Source organism: Mus caroli, unplaced genomic scaffold, assembly GCF_978045245.1.
Source record: "Mus caroli unplaced genomic scaffold, Mus_caroli_1 scaffold_9, whole genome shotgun sequence".
Lineage (NCBI taxonomy): Eukaryota > Metazoa > Chordata > Mammalia > Rodentia > Muridae > Mus > Mus caroli.
In genome coordinates, this window is record NW_028227264.1 from 80,252,407 (window position 1) to 80,272,500 (window position 20,094).

At 55.1% G+C, this 20,094-nt stretch overlaps 1 protein-coding gene across 12 annotated transcripts in view; it reads right to left on the reverse strand.

The window, feature by feature from the left end:
• Nucleotides 1-2,729: 2,729 nt before the first annotated feature.
• Nucleotides 2,730-20,094, reverse strand: part of Celf5 (CUGBP Elav-like family member 5) — a 23,252-nt gene continuing 5,887 nt past the window's right edge. The window contains exons 1-11 of one of the 12 annotated variants that reach the window (XM_029482767.2): nucleotides 17,561-17,959; nucleotides 14,384-14,432; nucleotides 13,726-13,854; nucleotides 12,522-12,601; nucleotides 10,871-11,017; nucleotides 10,042-10,183; nucleotides 9,811-9,957; nucleotides 8,887-8,949; nucleotides 7,248-7,328; nucleotides 5,549-5,692; nucleotides 2,730-5,163 (exon numbers count right to left, since the gene is read on the reverse strand). In XM_029482767.2, the coding sequence (XP_029338627.1) occupies nucleotides 5,036-5,163; nucleotides 5,549-5,692; nucleotides 7,248-7,328; nucleotides 8,887-8,949; nucleotides 9,811-9,957; nucleotides 10,042-10,183; nucleotides 10,871-11,017; nucleotides 12,522-12,601; nucleotides 13,726-13,854; nucleotides 14,384-14,432 (1,110 nt within the window). In that variant the 5' untranslated portion in view covers nucleotides 17,561-17,959 and the 3' untranslated portion in view covers nucleotides 2,730-5,035. Of the gene's footprint in view, nucleotides 5,164-5,548; nucleotides 5,693-7,173; nucleotides 7,329-8,886; nucleotides 8,950-9,810; nucleotides 9,958-10,041; nucleotides 10,184-10,870; nucleotides 11,018-12,521; nucleotides 12,602-13,725; nucleotides 13,855-14,380; nucleotides 14,433-16,103; nucleotides 16,208-16,511; nucleotides 16,680-17,560; nucleotides 17,960-20,094 lie in introns of those variants that run through there. The other 11 variants (XM_029482764.2, XM_029482763.2, XM_085843042.1 and 8 more) reach the window with 11 other exon arrangements.

Consider the following 20,094-nt stretch of genomic DNA (forward strand, 5'->3'; position numbering starts at 1 on the left):
CAGCAGCCACTCACAGCTCGTATCTGTATCCTCCCTAGCATCCCCACCTCCAGTCACCACACTCCCACCTTGCAGCCCTAACACCCCCACAGCCACAATCCCTTCTCCCTCAGCTTCACCTCCCCCAAGGTCGCACCTCATCCTTAGCAGTCACAACCCCCAGCATCTGCACACTGCCTGCCCCTCCCCCTGCAGCCATATGCCCCTTCCCCTGGCAGTTACACCCCCTAACAGCCTCATCTCCCACAATCGCACTCCCCAGTCTCAACTCACACAGTCACCCCCACTGTAGCCCTACCTCCCCCCAGCTGCAATCCCTCCCGTCATACCGCCCCCTTAACACCCCCATAGTTGTGCACCTCCACCACTGGCAGCGCCCAGTCTTATCTCCCTTCCCGGCAGTCACACCCTCCCAGCCGCAGTCAATACCCGCCGCCCCCGCCCCCCGCAGCCTACCCCCACAGATTCAACCCATCTCTGACGGTTGCATTTCCCTTTACCCCTACCCCGGAGCCACGCCCCCTCCTGCAGCCTCAGCCTTCACACTGTATGCCCTCTCATGCCCACAACAGGAATTTGCCTTGGTATCTTGTAGTCTCCCACTGCCCCCGTTCTGTCCAGTTACCCCAGAAACAGAGTCAAGAGGGCAGGAGACAGGTATGGGAAGACAGAAAGAGGGGTAACTGTCCAGTCCTACCAGCTTTCACACACCACATGTCTCAGGTTCCTTAGCTACAGAAAGAGGGGTGAGGGCGTTTGTGACCCCTCCCTCTGGCTGACCAGGCTGAGGGTAGAGGCTGTTGGAAAGTGATGGACTGCGCAGACACAACCCCACAGAGCCCGGGAGGAACCGGGTAGGGAGCAGCCTCCTGGTGAAAATGTGAGGACCAGAGTTCGAGTCCACAGTGCCCATGTCAAAACCTTGATGATGTCAAAGCTGCTTCGTAGCTGGGAGGCAACAAAGCCCCCAGGACGTGGGGCCATGGCCACCAAGTAACCTTTCCTCTTATATACAGATCATCTCCTGCATTTTGTCATGGTCAGGGACATCCAGAACACCAAGTGCTCACTCTCCAAAGAGCCTTAGGAAGCAGCACACTTCTGAGTAGCCTAGGCTGGCCCAAAAGTCCTTGGCTCAAGTAATCCTCTTGCTTCAGCCTGCTGAACCATTTTGTAGGTAGGCTGTTTATCTTTAAAAAAATAATTAATTTCCATTTGAAATAAATTTGTTTTAAATTTAAATTTTATTTTGAAATTTATCTTACAATTTACTTATTTTCTTCCCTGTAGTCTCACCTTTTCTATTTTATTATTGTTTTCAGACCTAATCTCATGACGCTGCCTAGGCTGGCCTGCATCACAACATCCTCCTACCTCTGCCTCTCCCAGGTGAGGTTTATCTTTGCCGGTTGCTTCCTATTCCAGGGGTAACTGCTGAGAACCATCTGTGCAGCCCCACCCTGTACACAGAACAAGTCTGGCCCTCAAGGTGGCAAGAGTGCATTCCCGGCAGCCCGGGAGAAAGGGGTGCACAGATGCCTGCTGGAGAAGCTGGCAAGGGGGGAGGGTAGCTGGGGCACATGTTGATTTTGCAGATTTTAGGGAATCCATTAGGAACTTGGGACATGATTTTGTTTGGTTGGTTTTAGTTTTCCAGACAGGGTTTCTCTGTGTAGCCCTTACTTTTGTGGAATTTGCTCTGTAGATCAGGCTGGTCTAGAACTCGAAAGATCTGCCTGCCTCTGCCTCCTGTCCGGTTAAGGACATGCAGCTACCATGCCCAACTCAGAAAAACATGTTTTTTCTTTTTTAAAGAATTATTCATTATATGTGTATGAGTACACTGTAGCTGTCTTCAGACACACCAGAAGAGGGCGTCAGATCTCATTACAGATGGTTGTGAGCCACCATGTGGGAATTGAACTCAAAACCTCTGGAGGAGCAGTCAGTGCTCTTAATCCCTGAGCCACCTCTCCAGCCCTCAGAAAAACATGTTTTATTCACACATTGGAATATTACTCAGTTCCAAACAAGGAGCACACCACGATGGGAAAACAAGGTGACAGATAATCCCTGTTAACAAGTAAAACTTTTATTAAATAAACTTTTAGGTTTTTGTTTTTCGTTTTTCTTTCCAGACCAAGGAGAGGTGATTTGCCGTTGAGAAGCTTGCTCCTTCGCACACGAACAGGAGGCACGGGGACTCAAACCCCACATTCCCTCTCCACCCTCGGCCTTCTCTCTCTGCTCTTCTTCAAAATTGTTTGAAGTTTGAAATTTCACGAAATTCATTGTAGCAGAAATTAAGCCCGTTGTACAAATCACATAGGGTCTCTCGTGTGGAGTATAAAAATGGTATTTACAGCTCGTAAACATGAACTAGACGGTGCGCACGCCAGCGCACGCCAGCACGCACTCAGCGGGCAACCTGCAAGGGGCAGAGGTGGGGGGAAAACACAGCGACATCCCGGACACACACGTTCGCACACTTCATAACACAGTCTTACTGTGTTACGTTCAGAACAAGGGATCATCAAACCGGAAACGCGAAACAAGGTGGGCAGAATCAGGGTGGTTTTTTTTTTGTTGTTTGTTCGCTCCCCCCCACCCCCCAATTTAGGTCAGTCAACAAACATTTTGGTAGAAACGAAAAGGGATTTTTTTTTCTTTACATTTTCTTTTTTAAACCTTAAAAAACGTTGTCTCTTTTGTTTGCTTTTGGACTTGTCGTAAGAGATTAAGACCCCACCCCCACCCCCTCACCCCCTCTTGGTGGGATGTCCAAATTAACGACTCTGTGCTTTGTGGTGGGTGTGTGGGTAGGCTGGGTAAAATATACAAGGGGTGGCTTCCCCACCAAAGTCTTCCCAAACCTCCAACTAGGAATCAAAAGCGGATTATCAGTGAGTCCCTGCACCCCTGCGTGCTCTTCTCTGTGGTCTTGTTGGCACTCACTTAGAAAAAGACCACCACCATAGATAGATAGATAGATAGATAGATAGATAGATAGATAGATAGATAGATAGATGAGAGAGAGGAGAGAGGGGAGGGGAGAGGAGAGAGAGAAGAGAGAGAGAGAAGAGAGGAAAAAGGAATCCGCGGGGTCAGCAACCGGGTCCGGTGTGGCCACGTCTGACTCACGGTGACCTCGGGTACAAGACTTTCAGTTTACGGCTGGTGATTGGAGGAGGGGCTGGGGTGGGGGTGCAATCTGGTTGGGCAGTGGGGGACAGGAGGCTTCCCTGGCAGGAAGCTAAGGACACCTGGTCACCCAAGTAAGGCTATGAAAGCGGGAGGGGCAGGGTGGGGGCGGCAGCCGTGGAGACCCCAAAAACTGGAGGTATATGGTGTTGACGGGGGTCCTGGTTTGGCATCCAGCCGGCCTCAGCTGGTCTGTCCTTGGTCCCCGATGATTGGCCGGCTCAGTGCCACCTCCTTGGACGGAGTTTGGCCGCTGTGGTTCATTCTCCAAAAATATATTGTCTATGGTGCGCGCATGTCTATGCGCAGCTACGGGGAATAGGAAGTTGGGGGTGGGGAATCCTGGCTAAGGGGGATACTGGCTGACCTGGAAAGCCTCCGAGTCAGGTGGGGGGTGTCCTCAAGCCGAGGGGCGGGTGATTGGCAGTGTATGGGCCCCTCAGACCCGGGCTTGGACTCCTGTCCCCTGTCCCACGACACACCACGGAGCCTTCTGTAACTCAAGTGGCTTTCGGTGGCTTCGGGATTTGGGGGAAGGGGGTCACTGGGAGAGCTGGTGTCCAAACTTGGCTGTAATTTACATAAAAGTCCTGGAGTGGTTGGAAGCGGGAACCGCTCAACCTGGGGAGGATGGGGATATTGGGGAATAGTAGAGCGGAGGGGGGAGGGGCACAGAACACCCTGCCCCGCTCTGTCCTGGCAAGAAAACCCCAGTGTTTTTCAAAACAACAGTTCCTGACAGTCACCATCAGTCTGGGGACATTTGCTCCTGACGTGGAACCTCCCTCCCCAGCCCAGAGCAGATGGTCCGCAGGACACTGGGTTAAAACTGGAACTATGGCAGCCGTCTGGGGGTTTCTACCTGATTCGTGGGTTTCCTAATCGAAGCCAAAATAGATAAAGCCCAAAAGACCCAGATAATGGACAAAAAACACTGAAGGATTAAAGACTGTCGATCTCTACCAGGCCCTGGGCTGGGCCGTGAAAGAAAAAGAAAAAAGAAAAGAGAAACAAAAACAAAAACACTAAAAATAAAGTATTCCTGGGTGCTCTGTAGGCTGCTGCTGCTGGGTAGCCGAGCTGTCACCTCCATGAAGTCATTGTGCAGTTGGTTCCACCTTTTAAAATCAGTTCAGTCCCAAAGAAAATGCTGAGACTATTGAAGGGGAAATTGGCTTTTGGGGTTTTTTGCTTGTTTGTTCGGGTATTTGGTTTTGTGTTGTTTTGTGAGAGTGCAAGCGACACTCTGGGTTTTGTTAACCCACTGGGCATGAAATTAGAAGACAGGACTCTCAGGGTCCACGGGAGCTGGTGGGGACAGAGGTGGGGGACCACAAGGCTATGATGTGTCCCCATTTCCTCTGCTTCAGTCCTGGGCCAAGCTTAACTGGGCATTCCAAGTTCAACTGTAGGACACAGATCCTTTCTCTGGATTAGGGCTTCTCGGCTTGCAGCTTCACAGGATGGGATAGAAGCCCCGCCCATCACATCCTGCACCCCAGACCACAAGTCCCAAACCAGAAGTTCACTGTAGTGAACTTCTATTCGTTCTTCAAAACTTTCCCTGGGAAGGAAGTCCCCTGGGTGGAACATCCTAGCTTTCTCTCCGGTTTCCCCACCCTAATCCCACCCTCTCTGCCACCCAAGCCACAAGGTAATGGGGGAGGGTTTGAATCCCCAGTTGGCCTCTTGGAGTGCCACTCCCGCCCCCAGAATCTAGAGAGTGAGCTTGGGATGGGAGGAGAGTGAATGACACCAGGGCTGGGCAGAAAACAGGGCCGCCTGGCGGCTCACCTGGGGCCACACCCACAGCACTGAAGGGCTGTGGGCGTGGTCAGTACGGGTGTCCTGGGTCTTTGGGTCTCTTCAGCTGCACCTTCAGCCTCTTCATACCAATCTGAAAGCCGTTCATGGCCTGGATGGCCGCCTGCGCGCTGGCTGGGTGGTCAAAGCTCACGAATCCTGAGAGAACAAAGTGACAGGAGCTGGTAAGGGGCGTGGTCCAGGCTTCAAGTGGCTAACGCTGGTCTTGTTCGCCTCTAGAGTTGGGGGCCTCACTCCCACCTCATCCAATCAGCTCACCTTCCCTTGTGGTGCATGGGCCACAGCCTCACTTTCTTCCTACAACACTGATGTGGCACTGGCACTGAGTACTATTCCAGAACCTTATACTTACCAGGCAAGCGCTCCACCTTGACCACGCCCCCAGACCCTCACTGGGAAAACTCTAGGCGGGGCTCCACCCTGACCACGCCCTCAGACCCTCACTGGGGAATTCTAGGTGGGAGCTCCACCCCTGACCACGCCCCCACACTCTCAATGGGGGTCTCTAGGTCTGTTCACTCACCGAAACACTTGCTCTGGTTGGTAGCCCGATCCATAAACACCTTGGAGGAGATGATATTGCCGAAGGGGAGGAACATCTGGGTCAGCTCCGTGTCTCCAAACTCCTGGGGGAGGTGGTAGATAAACAGGTTACAGCCTTCGGGACCTGTAGGTGGGGGAGAGAAAGACATAAAGCCCCCAAGGAGAGGAGGCGGACCCCCCCTGGGTTGGGGTCCAGTTCTTGTCTCTGGTTGTGGATAGAGTGAGACGTTTCTCCAGACAGAGGGCATGGCCGGGAGCAGGGTTGGGCCCTGCAAGCCTTGATCAGTCCCAAGTGCCTTCGTCCACCCAGCCACCACCAGCTCACCACAGACCAAACCCAGATAGCCTCTTGGTCCCTGCTGGAACCCCACAAGCCAGAGCCTCCCTGATGACTCCCCAAGCCCCACATCCTCTGCTGCCAGCCTCCTCCTGCAGGCTATGTACTGGAGTCAGGTGAGTGGGGGGAAGTGGTGGGAGCCCTGGGTGTGGCTCAGCCGTGGCTCATGGGCCTTGCGCTGGTCTAAGAACACCTGACACTTAAAAGAAGCCTGGAGGCCGTTGGAGGCACACACCTATCATCTCAGCATTTGGGAAGGCCAGGCAGGAGGGTTGCTGTGTTTATGAGCCCAGTGTAAGCTACATAGTGAGACCTCATAAATAAATAAATAAATAAATAAATAAATAAATAAATAAATAAATAAATGCCCAGAAAGAGAGGAAAGGTAAGAATTCATTGCCCTGAGGGAGCCAGGCCTGTCACTGCAAGGTAGAGATGTTGTCTGTTTCTCTGTCTATGTAGTTAATTTTAGGGGCGCGTGTGGAGGTCAGAGGACATGGGATTTATCTTGCTTGGTGGCAGGCACCTTTAGCCATCTTCCTGTCCTGAATTTGAAGGGGGACCTAGAAGGGGCCTGCATGGCCAAGTGTCACTGATGTCATCTGCGGTTAGCTTTCAGATCCTGGCTGTCAAGAGACAAGCACGTCCTGCTGGTGGCCTTGGGCACAAAGTGTCCAAGAGACACAGTGCAGCCTCGTGTGGGACAATCCAGGGGTGCCAGCTAACCTCAAAGTCCAAGAGCTCGGCTGTGAACCCATCCCCTGCACTCTGGAGTGTGAGCCCCCATCACAGGTGAGGGCAGCTTCGTCACAAGGGTGGCCTGAGGCTCCCCCTTCCACCTCTCCCAGGCCTTCCTGGTCCATAGGTAGGTAAAAGTAGGACTTCCTGGAAGGCCCACACGCCAGGAACTTCTCAATGACTCTGTCTACACAGGTGGGGCCAGGACACCTGAGCTCCAGATGGGAAAACTGAGGCAGGTCGTTAAGTACTCTCTGATCACCGTGCCCAGTCAGAAGAGGATGTGAGTGGCCTTGGGTCGCAGGATTCCGGACTCCTGCTTCCTCCCGCATGCCCTCCACAGCTTCACTTTACTGGGAAGGCCTCAGTTTACCCAAGATACCTCCTCGGACTCCGGACTCCTGCTTTCTCCCGCATGCCCTCCACAGGCTTGGCTTCACTGGGAAGGCCTCAGTTTACCCAAGATGCCTTCTCGCACATACGCGCACCAAAAAGGGGGTTTCCTCGCTTGTCCATAGGGGGTGGGAACCTCAAGGGCCGCCGTTCCATGGAGGGGCGAGGTCAGCAGTGCAGTTGAGGGTGGGGCTGGCAGGGGTCGCCTCACCTTCGCGCTGCTGCTGCAGGAGGTGCGGAGGCTGCGGAACGCTGTGTGCCACGGGCGCGATGGCCGCGGTGGGATACATGGCTGCGGAGAGCAGAGGCCATGCTGAGCTGCAGGACCAGAGCAGAGGGCGAGGCCTGACCGAGGGGAGGCGGGGCTAGGACTGAGGGGCGGGGCCGGTGCTGAGGACCAGACCCGGGCCTAGGGGTGCGGCTAGGCTGTGGCATCACCGAGTGGCTGGACCGACCAGGGCAGAGGGCAAGGACAGAGCCAAGGGGCGAGGCCTCGGCTGGGCTGCGGCAGGATGGGGCGGGGCTGTGGCTGAGGGGCGGTGCTTAGGGGGTGGGGCCCGGCTGGGACTTGCGCTGAGTGGCAGGACCAGGACAGATAGTGAGGTTGGGACTAAGGGACTGGGTAGGGCCAGTACCAAGTGCGGGACCGAGGAGTGGGAGGGATAAGGGCTGAAGGATGGCGACAAGGGGCAGAACCCGGGCCTAGGGCCAGGTTTGGGTGGGTCGAGGGGCAGTGATGGAGCTGAAAGTGGGGTGGGACCAGGGCCAGAAAAGTAAGTCCAGGGCTGAGGGGATGAAGGCAGAAATGCAGGAGGGACTGGGTAGGGCCAGAGCTGGAAGCGGGGCACGGCAAAGAGGGCCAGAGCTGAGGATGTATTGAGGGGCAAGGCTAAGAAAGGATCAGAGTCTAAGGTCCGGCATCAGGGCAGGTGACTTGGTCAGACGACGGTAGAGTGGATGGGGCCATAGCTTAAGGGGCAGGTCCATGGCTAAGGGGTAGGCCGGGACTCTTGCTCCATGTCTCTGCCTTCCTCCATGCCTTTGCCCTTCATTCTGGTTCCCCATAAGCTGTGGCCCTGGCCCTGCTCCTTGTGCCCCGAGCCTACTCCTCAGGTCCTAACTCTGCCCCTTATGCCCTAATCCTGCTCCTCAGCTGTCCCCACCCTTTTCTATTCCCACCACCACTCTGGCTGTACCTTGTCCCCAGACCCTGGTCTTGACCAGTACCAACCATGTCCCTTGCCTCGCCCAGTCCCCGACCCACCATTCAGCCACAGCCCTGCCTCTCTGGCCCTGGACACACCCTTGAGCCCTAGTCCCACCCTCCATCCCTCAGCCCTGCCTCACCCCACAGGGAGCAGGACCATTGGAGGGTAGAACCACTTTTGGCCAAGAAGTGGGGCCAAAGTGGAGCGTGGGGTTCTGAGTGGAGTTGGGGCATAGTGGAGGGAAGGGCTATGAATTGAGGGCTGGGATAGGGGCGTGGCCACAGCAGGAAGGGTGTAAGAGCGGAGCTCCACAGGGGTCTGAAGGGCAAGGTTGGAACCAGGTCTAATGAATCAACTTAGTTGAGCAGGGCTCTGCCTTTAGGGTGGGTATAAGGGCTCATGGGCAAGGCACTGAGTGGGCGCGTGCCTCAAGAGGTGGGGTTAGATTCACAAAGTTAGGTGGGCCAGAGTTACATAAGGTACACAGCCAGAGGCAGCCCTGGCTTTGGAGGGACCTGGGGATGAGATGTGGGGAGCCCCAGACTTAAGGGACTGTACATTCCTTAGGGGTCTCATGGAGGGTGGGACGCGTGCAGATAGATGAGCCCCTGAGGTGGGTGGTCAGGACAGGGCTGCCTCTACCTGTGTACTGCTGGACTCCGGAGAAGGCAGGATGGAGGGTCTCTGCCACAGTGGGGCTCTGAGCTGCAGGGCAGAGGATGAACTGAGCACTGACACCGACAACCACCCAGCTTCCCTTCTGTGTTAACCCCACCGGCAAGCCAAGGAAACTGCATCTCTGATATAGGTTAACTCGCCAGGGACACACACACCCATAGCAAACAACAGAAGTCTAGTGAAGCCGTGTGACCTTGTCCTCCTCAGCACCCAGGAAAACCCCCCACCTGAGGGTCATCTGCCATACCCCACTCCCTGCCCAGACTCCCTCATCCAGCCTGTGGGGACCCCTGAGTGTCTTAGGGTCCACCCAGTTCCTGGTTTGGGTCATTAGCACTCAAGGCTGGCAGCTCAGGCCCACCCTGCCTCACTTCGACAAAGCCCAGAGCCAACTACAGAATGAAGAATTTAGTGCGAGTGCTCACAGCTATTATCTTAGCACTTGGGAAGTGGAGGCTAGAGGGCTGCCCTTGGTGTAAGGCCAGCCTGGGCTACAGAGGGAGTCTAAGAGCAGCCTGCACACACAGGGAATTGAAGGCAAATCTGAACTACCCAGTATGACCTCCATCTCTCACAGCAAACAAGAAGAGACATCTGCCTAACACTGGTTCCCATTCGTGCTCCCATCCAGCCTTTGATGTCATCTGTCCCATTTTCCAGTTTAGAAACCAGCCAGAACTGGAATCTGAACCCAGAACCAACCTGCCAAGTGTGTGCTTGTGACGTAGCCTCCCTCCTCTGCCATTTCCTGTGCCCACACCTGCCTAGCCATTCCTTGTCCTGCCCTGCCACACATAGGGTGTAAGGCTGTGGGGACCTAGGTGTGTCCCTCAGTTGCCAGACCCACTCCAGACACTGTCCTGGGCTCTGGAGCACTCTCCCAATTACCTGGGTAGGGCACAAGGCCATTGGCATACACAGTCTCCAGGGCAGGGTGACTCCCGGGAAAGGGCAGGACGCCGGGGAAGCCATTGGGAATGGGCGCCATCAGGCCTGGAACAGCGGCAGTGCCTAGCAGTGGGGGTGAGTGTAACCCTAGGAGGGAGAGAGGTCAGACACGGGGGCCCAGACGTGGCCGGTTCCCCACTTGTCCTGAGACTTCCCAGGAGCTGCTCTCACCAGAGGCAGGAGCGATGGGCGTGGCAGGCAGACCGTTAAGGCTGACGGCACCAATCTGCTGGATATGGCAGGGAGGGAAGGCCACACCGGGGCTCAGGTAGCTGCCAGAGGTGGACAACACTGTTGTCTGTTGCTGCATGAGCTGAGGACAGAGGTGGTGTGAGTGGAAGCAGTACTACCGGGGTCGGGCACTGGGTGGGGGAAGGTCTCAGGATCAGTCAGCCATTTTGGGCTCAGCCCCAGATCAGCATTTGGTTTGGGATCAGGGTCCAGCAGGCGTTAGCATTTGGTTTCCGCAAAAAGGCTCAGTCTAGACTTAGACTTCCACTGGAAACTGAGGCTCAGACTTCAATTAAGGTTCGTTCTGGGATCAGAGGTCGGTCAGGCTATTAGGACTCAGCCTGAGATCCGAGGTTAGTGTGGGATACGGGGCCTGGTGCAGCACAGAATCAAGGCCCAGCTTTGACTCGGAGCTAGGGTTAGAAACAGGGTTCAATATTTGCATCCAGATTGGGGTCCAGCCTGCCTAGGGAAGGAACATGGTGCTGCCAGAAACTGAGGCTACGCTTAGGGTTAGTCAACCATCAAGACTGAGCCAGGAGCTGGGGTGATGTCAGCAGTGAGGGTGGAGCCAGAGTTGGGCTGAATGCAGATTTAGGTATGGTGGGATCTAGGCTTCAGCCAGTTGGGACATTAGCATTCTTCCCACCATCGGGTTGGGCCAGGCAGGGAGGATGTTTGTGGTTAGGGCTGTCCATCAAGATCTGGGCTTTCAGCCTGGGACTGCAGCTCAGTCTACATTCAGCATCCATGTGCTGGGGCCACTCACAGCCTGGGCGTAGGCACTGTAGGGGCTGAAGGGCAGGGTGAGGGATGGCGTCAGGATGCCCAGCTGGCCAACCATCTGCTGCATACGCCGCAATGTCCGCTCTTTATCCGTGTCGGCAAACTTGACCACCAGGCTGGAGGACGCTCCCTGTAAGGACGGTATGTGTCATTGGAATAGGAGGACAGGGTAGCCAGGACTCTAGTGCTCCCCATGGATGAGAGCAGACGTGCCAGCCATGCCTGACTCCATACCAGAAGAGCCAGGACCACAGAAGAAGTGATAAGGCTTGTCATCCTGGGCCTGGCCATGTGGTGACATGGCTGTAGTGTCTGGGAGGTAGCCACAGCCATAAGTGGGGCATGTAGGTTCAAGGGTCATGTCTGGGACAAAGATTGGGGTGGGGTGGGATTCCTAACTGAAGCCATACCCTCAAGGCAGGGGCAAAATCCAGAGGTCAGAAAAGGATGGGGGCACCATGCAACCCACACGTGGGACCAGTAGAGGTCCCCTGTGTCCAGCAGATGGATAGGACATGGCACCTGACAGTGGACCAATCACCTGTGCTCAGGGACTTAGTCAGGAGCTGGGGCTCACAGGAGGATAGGAAGCAACACGGAGACAGCTCAGTGAAGGCCTAGGGTCCAGAGTCAGTGCAGGATGAGGGCTCAGCCAGGTGCTCCCTCTGGTGATTGGGCTCGAGTGCTCCCAGCCAGCTTGCAGAAACCCCCTTGTAGTCTTCCCCTTCCAGCCACCCCCCCTCGGACAGACAACTGGCTCCTTGGTTCCAGTCATGAGGAAGCTGGCCCTGGGGGTGACCTGACGCAGCCCCGCCATGTTAGGGAGACAGCTGCTGCTCTCGGCTAGGGACTTAGTCTACCTGCAGTAATGTGGGCTCCTGAGGCCCTCCCTGGGGGGAACACAGCCCTATGTGTGTGATGCTATACCTAGGACCTTGGACACCTGTCCTCTACCCTGCCTCTGCTAAATGGGTCATCAGTGCCCCTCATTATCTCTCTACAGTCTCTGCAATGAGCCCCTGTCCTTCAGATGGGGACCTGAGCTCAGGCACCTGCCCCTCTAGGTTCTTTTTTTTTTTTTAAAGATTTATTTATTTTTATTATATCTAAGTACACTGTAGCTGTCTTCAGACACGCCAGAAGAGGGGTCAGATCTCATTACAGATGGTTGTGAGCCACCATGTGGTTGCTGGGATTTGAACTTCAGACCTTCAGAAGAGCAGTCGAGTGCTCTTACCCACTGAGCCATCTCACCAGCCCCCCCTCTAGGTTCTTACTGTCCTTCTGTCCCTTGTTCACTGGCAGACCTGACCTGAAGGACCTATGAAAATGGCCTAGCAGCCCCCCTCACTCTGTGCACCCACTGTGGCTTCCGGCTGCCCTAGAACAGGGTCCATGATCTCTACACATCACCCAACTGCTGCCCCTGCTTCTCAGCCTGTGTTACTGCCACAAGCTAAGAACTCCACTTGCCCCAGGACAGCGTCTGGTAACACACGGCTCTGATCACAGCCTGGGCTGCACATCCGGCCTCCTGTCTGAAGCAGTCTACAAAGGGAAGACGCCAAAACCACCCATCTCTCCCACCCACCTTGCGCCCAGCCCCGCCACAGCCAAGTACAGTTCTCACTCACCGGCATAGTCTGGCTGCCATGCAAGGCATGGATGGCAGCCTGGGCCTCTGTGTGGGAAGAAAACTTCACGAAGGCACAGCCTGGGAGGGAAGGGAGGAGGAGGTGAGGGACTGAAGAATATAATGGATGGGAGCAAGAGAGAGAAGAAGCCCTTGATTGCCACTCATGGACAACAGCAGACATGAGTTCATACAGACATAGGCAGGACCAAGATGGCCTGAACAGATAGGATACACCAACATCTTCTAGGGCCAGAGACTTAGATGTCAGCCATTAATTCAGCTAAATAGGAAGTCAGTCATCCATCTATCTATCCATCTGTCCATCCATCCATCCATCCACCCACCCACCCATCTATCCATCCACCAATCTATCTACCCACCCACCAGTTCATCCATCCATCCATCCATCCATCCATCCATCCATCCATCCATCAATCCATCTGTCCATTCATGTGGTCAGCCAACAGGAAGTCAACTCAGCATCCAGGAACTATGTTGAGACCCCAGTAGCCACACACACTTTCAGAGGCAGCCTGGGCCCCAAGAAGGTCCCATCAGAACAAGTAAGATAAGGTTTGAATGGCCCCAGCCCTGACCTCCAGGGCACAGACGGTGTACTGGGCCCTATGGAATCATGGAAGCTGGTCAAATGGACAGACAAACACATCGATGTGGTGTCCACCAAGGCAGGTGCACCTCTAGAGTTCATACAACATGGAGTCAGGACCAGTCAGCCTTTCAGTCATACAGATAAACAGACAGACAGACACATGAAGACACAGAACTTGAGACACAAGGAGAAAAGCTGAGAAGCTTGGGGATAGAAGGAACTCGGGCCATAATCCCGAGGGCCAATTTGAAGGGGACACAACAGCCCCATTGAGTGGACACTCAGGAGCCAGGGCTGACCCTGCCCTCCCATAGACCTGACCGCTCCTCAGCAACTAGGTCTTCTCCTCCTTTCCCTCTCCCTCCCCTTCCCACACCCAAATCCCACCCACCCACCATCTCCAACCACAAACACTCACCCCACCTGCTCCACCCCTTCCCATTGGCTATGCCCACCTCCAGTCCTATCCCATTCCGCTATTCCTGCAATCTACTGCTCTGCACCTGTGCCAAGCTCAACCCTGACCACCCCGCCCCCGCTGCCACTCCCTAAGCCCCGCCCCCAGGCTCCGCCCCCATCACCTGCCAGTCACCTTTGCTGCTGCCATCTGGTCCTCGAAGCACTGTGCACTCGTCTATGACACCAAAGGGCTGGAAGAGCCTGAGCACGTCTTCCTCCGACTGCTGCTTGTTGAGCATGCCCACGAACAGCTTCCGGTCCCCTGTAGGCGGAGCCCCGGCCCACGGCCCCGCTGAGCCCATCTGCCCTGGCCCGCGCTGCCCCAGGACCTTTGCTCAGGCCGCCCCGCTGCCCCGTAGCCCAGGAAAGAGAGCCAGGTTACTAGGGAAACCATACTCAGATGTCTGTCACTCGCTGGGGTGAGAGGGAAGGAGGAATGAATGGCAGCAGAGACGCTTGGGGCGTCAGGAAAGAAGAGACAGGAAATCGGGGACAGTCAGAAGCAGGAGACAGGGCAAGAGCGAGCTGGGGGCGGGAGGGGGGTCCGTCCTGATAGCAAGATAGAGAGTGACAGGGACTAGCAAGGCTGGCTTTACAGAGCTCCTACACATAGATAGGGTCCCAACCGCCTTGCCCACACCTATCCGCACCCCAAGTCTGCAAGCCTTCAGGCACCCGTGAGGGAACAGGAAAGGTGTGGGGTATCTGAAGTTTGGGGGAGCAGTCGGAGTCGGACAGAGCCCCAACCCCGGGGCTGCAGAGGCCCGCGGCCATGGGGAGGTTACTACTACCTCCACGGCTCTCACTGTCTGCCGGTTTCACCTGGATCGGCCGCGCCATCTGTGGAAAGGGGGACATGGTCAGGGTGGCAGAGGACAGTAGGGCGTGGGCACTGTCTTTAAGCTGTCTCAGCACACACTCAAACCCAGTGTAAGTGAGAGTTGGCCAGCAAACTCTTAGCTAGCTTTCAGAACCCAATGATAGTTATCCCAACAGGACGAACTGTCTTTGAAAATGGCCTGGGGCTGGAGAGATGGCTCAGTGGGTAAGAGCACCTGACTGTTCTTCCGAAGGTCCAGAGTTCAAACCCCAGCAACCACATGGTGGCTCACAACCATCCGTAATGAGGTCTGACTCCCTCTTCTGGAGTGTCTGAAGACAGCTACAGTGTACTTACATATAATAAATAAATCTTTAAAAAAAAAAAAAAAGAAAATGGCCTGATGTCCCCGAGCCCTGTGTGCAAATGTCACCTTGGGACTTCTGTCTTCAAGAAGTCAGTTTATGGGGCTGGAGAGATGGCTCAGCAGTTAAAAGTACTGACTGCTCTTCCAGAGGTCCTGAGTTCAAATCCCAGCAACCACATGGTAGCTCACAACCATCCGTAATGAGATCTGATGCCCTCTACTGGAGTGTCTGAAGACAGCTACAGTGTACTCACATATACTAATAAATAAATCTTTGAAAAAAAAAAAAGTCAGTTTGTTCCTGACCCCTGCATCTGGACTTGGTTAAGTGACTCCCTCCAGCATAGAACATAGAAAGGAAGCCATAACTCTGAGCCTAGGGTGCTAGAGACCTTATTGCTCTCCATACACTAGTCCCTGGATGGCTCCCAGGAAGACTCAGTCTGAAGAAGCCTTTGCTAGACCAGGGAACCATGAACAAATGAAATGGTTGCCAGTGGTAGGCCTCTCTCTTCCAAGCCCCAAGGACGGGCTAATGGGGGCAACCCATAACAGCCTGGAAAGGGGCGTGTATCTAGGAGGTTTTCGGTTTCTCTTCCAATGGCCCTGGATGGAGCCAGTCATCCTCCTGACTGGGAGATTCACATGGGGGAACTCCAGTCTCTCTCTCCCTCCAGACTGGGAGCCTCAATGACACCATGTGGAAGAAAAATCTATCATGCTAGGGGTAAGAAAGGAGGCATCCAAGAGGGCCCAGGAGCCGGGACTGGGGTCTCCACCCCAGAGTCAGATCAGGCTAGCCCTCCACACGCAACCCTATGATATCCTGGGCTCCTGTTTTGGGTCCCTGGGCCAGAGAAGCCGCTCAACAAACAGGAACTTGTCTCACATGTCCCCACCTGACAATGACAGTCCCCGGACTGAGTCAGACGCCCCCAACCCCATCCCCCTCACACCTCAGCCTCTTCCCGCTCCGGAGGGTCCCTCAATGTCTTCACCCAGCTATGAGCATCCTTCCAAGTTCACTCCCCATTCCCTCCCTTACACCCTCTCCATCCCCCAAACCCCACCCCTCCCCCACGCCCTTCTCCACACCCCTCTCTACAGCCATACCCTCACTCCCACCCCTCTCCACACCCCTCCCCTCTCCTTCTGCTTCCTTCGGGCCCCTCCCCTTCCGGAATCCTTCTCTCATCCCAACTGGGAGAGCCCCTCCCCTCTTCTGAGACCCTCCCGGGAACCGCACTACCTGCCCTCCCCCCCAGACCCCCATCTGGCCAAATCCCCCCCAAACCCACCCATCCACACCCCATCCCCTCTGCACCTGGGTACCACACCACATCCTGGGGTGGGGGGTAGGCGATCTGAACCGAATAGTTCCGCTTCTGGGGTCACGGCGCCCAGGAGGGGTGTGGGGGAAGAGGCAGGGGAGGGGTCCCCCAGATCTAGCCTCTCATTCCCCCCGCGGCCCCACCCACACGCCCCCGCCGGCCCTCCCCCTCCTCGCTATCCTCTCTAGCACCTTGGGTAGATGAAGATGGGGTTGCCATGGCAACGCTGATTCACCCCGCGGAAGCTGGCAGTTGTTGCTACCATGGAAACCGCCTCTGTGGGGGCCCCCTCCGAGTTCAGATCTAGCCTCGCACAAAAGAGATTTAAATATAATCTTTCAGAGACGAGGAAGGGGGAGGAGGGAGGACACCGGTTCTGTCACCATCACCCCATCACTGACCTTAGACTCCCGCGCTCCCGGGATCCCCTCTCCACCCCACAGTGACAGAGAAGGGGCCACGGAGCGCCCTCCCCGCCCACACCACGTGCCTCCGCCACGCATCCGAGCTGGGTCTCTCCTGCCCCCAATCTGTCCCGCGCAGGTGCCCACCCTCCCCCTGCTCCTTCTGCAGCTCCCATCTCCGCCCCCTTCCCCACCCCCTTTCTCTTCACATTCACCGGGACACCGACGCTTCACATTTCCGGTTGTGTAAGATCCGAGGGGACCCCAGGGAGGACCCTTAGTAGTGTCGAAAAGTAGGATAACAAAAAAGAAGTTGCCCATGATCACGGTGGAGAAAATTCTTTGACAGGTTTTGAAGCAGCAGTAGGAGTTCGGTGTGGGAGATCATGTCCCGGACCCATTTCATCTCTGAGCTGGGATGGGAATATCTGAGCCGTGTGTTACGATGAGGAAACTGAGGCCTCTGGATAATCTCAATCGGTCTAACCGGGGCGGTGCAGAGTTCTCCTGCAGTTGCTAAGTTTTACCTTCGGAAGATTCCAGAACCAAGAAAGACACCAGCCGTTCTCTCCCACCTGGATACGGCGAACCCCTCACCCATCCTGCACCCGCTATGGCTCCCTAGAGCTCCAGCTGCTCCCACAGTCTCACTGCAGCATTCAAAGCCGCCAGCAAGAGCCTGATCACTTGCTCGCAGGACCCCTCCCTCCAACAGCCCTCCCTACGCCCTTTCAAAGCTGCTGCCTTTAGGAGTGTTCCAGGAAGATGGATCCCCCACCCCCAGTCTTCGGACCCTTTGCCAGCGGACACCTAGATCTGACCAGAAACAGCACGGCGCCCTCAGCTTCAGACCCGATGGATGAGCCCTTCCATTGGGCTGTAGAATAGTACATAGATGAAAAAAAAAAGCGCGGGAAGACTCTTTTAGTGGGGGAAAGAGGATAAGAGGGGTTCTAGGAACCACTCTGCCTGATTCTTCGAGGCCAACTCTCTCCCTGATCCTGCGGATTTTTATGGAGGTTATGGGCTGGGACCCGGGTCCTCACGCGCGGGACCGTCGATCTCAGAGAGTAGATGCTTAGGTCTGGGGACCTCAGGCAGGTCGCCTTCCCTCTCTGAACCTTAGTCTTCCTGTCTGCTGGGTGGAGGAGGCACGGCTGGGAAAACTGAGGCCTGGAGCTGTGACTGGACACCAACCGAAGATCTCAACAAAGAAAGACCTGGAACGTCAAGGTTTCGGTGTCACCCGCTGCTGGAGTCCTAGACTCTAGGACGTTCAAGATCTTCTCGGACTATGTCAGTTTCTCAGAATTAAATGACATCAGCACCTCGCTTCATAGCCCCAGCAGCAAGAGGACACTTCCCGTGTGGCCCACGGGAGGTGTGTGTGTTCAGGGAGGGGACCTGAATGGCCCCGCCCTGTGCCAGCCCCACTGTTGTTTCTAATAAAGTTTTATCAGCACAAGGCTGTGACTGCCTATTTCCTTGTTGCCCCAGGCTGGTTCAGTTCTCCTGTGGCCTCGGGGACTCGTAGTATGATCTGCAGAGCCATAAACGCAGAGTCCTCCAACAGGACCAACTGGCCCTATGGTGGAGCGTGGAACATTCTAGAATGATGCAGAGCAGCCACACGTGGTTCACTGAGCACAGGATGGAGCCCCAAGTTTCAGTTCATCCTAAGGTCTGGAAATGTGGGTTTGACAATGATACCTGATCTTATTCTGGGAAAACTTTCCTTGTGGCAAAATCAGAACTGTGACTGTTCTATGTCAGCCAAGATTCCCAGTCCCTGGCTGCTGACAACCCCCCCCCCCCTGCATGGAGGTGGAGGCAGGGGGATTGTGTATTCCAAGCTGGCTTGGGCTACATGTAACAATCATCCTGCCAAAAATTATGAAAATGCAAGAAACCAGGAAACGTTGGCAGGCCGGAAAGGACGCGTGTTCCTTGAGGCTGCTCTGCAGTGATTGCATGCTGAAAATCTAGTGTTAATATGGACTTCTTCCTTTTAATGTTTCCATCAAAAATTCTCAGTAACAGACATGGATGGCCTTACATTTTAAAAAATCAATGTTTTTCCAGAACATCCTCCACTTCTTCCTGTTCTAAGCAGGGTCTGTTGTGAGCACGTGGCTGGGTCGTTCTCAGTGGGTACTGAGCCAAGTCCCTGGCTTCTACCGACACCATGCCAGAAGTCACTCACTGTGACCACCACACTTGCCCGAAGATGTCGCTCACCATCCCGAGAGCACAGGCAGCCGTGAACAGGACCCACTTTTAAGCTGTCCATCAATGAACCTCTTAGGTTCCTTTCTCAACAGGACCCACTCCCACCTGGTCTTCATATTCTGTGCCCCACATCTGTCCCCAACATCTGTCCTCTACTTGCCTAGTGCTTATACCACCAACATGCCCAAGGCCACATAGTCTTCCCTCCTGACCTTCCATACTGCCCCCAGCCAACAGGAATGGATTGATGACACCTCCCTCACCAGAAAAACCCTCCACAACCACACCCTTACTGAGCACTAGGGACCTGACTGGGAAAAGGGTCCTCAGTGTCCTGTTTGGGGAGAGGAGAAGCCAGGCAGGGAGGGCTAAAGGCAGAGATGAGGGCAGGGGTGGGAGCAGGGGTGAGGGCAGGCATGAGGGCAGGGGTGGGGACAGAGGTGAGGGCAGGGATGAGGGCAGGGTGGGGGTAGGAGTAGGGGTGAGGGCATGAATGAGGCAGAGATGAAGGCAGGGGTGGGGACAGGGGTGAGGGCAGGGATGAGGGCAGGGGTAGAGGTAAAGGTGAAGGCAGGAATGAGGGCAAGGCTGGGGGCAGGGGTTGGGTGGGGCCAGAGGAGGGGACAAGGGCAGGCACCCTATCTCCACAGGAGCCTGGGGAGCAGCTGGACAAGGGCAGCATTGGATCAGGAATGGATGATGTCTCCAGAGCCACAGTAGTGCCAGCCCACGACCTTGAACCCCAGAACTGTGGGCTAAACAGCTTTTATCAAGTCTTAGGTGTGTTATTAAAATTCTGCCAAACACCAAATCCATCCATCCTGGTTTTGGTCTCTCCCAAAGCATGACCTCTTCCTTGGCACCAGCCACCTGGCCACCTTGTCTCCATTTCCCACCCTGACCTGTCAAGTTCTTTCAGATATCAGAGACTAGAGTGGTCAAGTGACAATTTCAGTGTCACACAGCAAGAAGTGGTTGGAGCAGAATGAAGCTGTTTTCTAGGTAAGAAAGGTTCAAGTCTCTTAGTCTCTTGTTTGTGGCCAGAAAGCCCTGCCCGAACAGCAGCCTTTCTCCTTCTGTACCTGTTTCTCTCTCTCTCTCCAATCACAGGGGTCTCCTTGACATTCTTCCAATGCTGGACTGCCCTACCCCAGGGCCTTTGCACAGCTGCCTGCCAGTGAGGCACATTTTCAATCAGGCCAGCTTATATTGTGTACAGACTGCACTTCTGTGATGCACAGAGCCCAGCATAAAGTAGGCATCCAACAGATGTTCATGCTGATGACCCTTCTGTGACCAGGGGCACAGGGACACTGAACCCAAGTCTCCCACAGCTGAGAATGTACCCTCT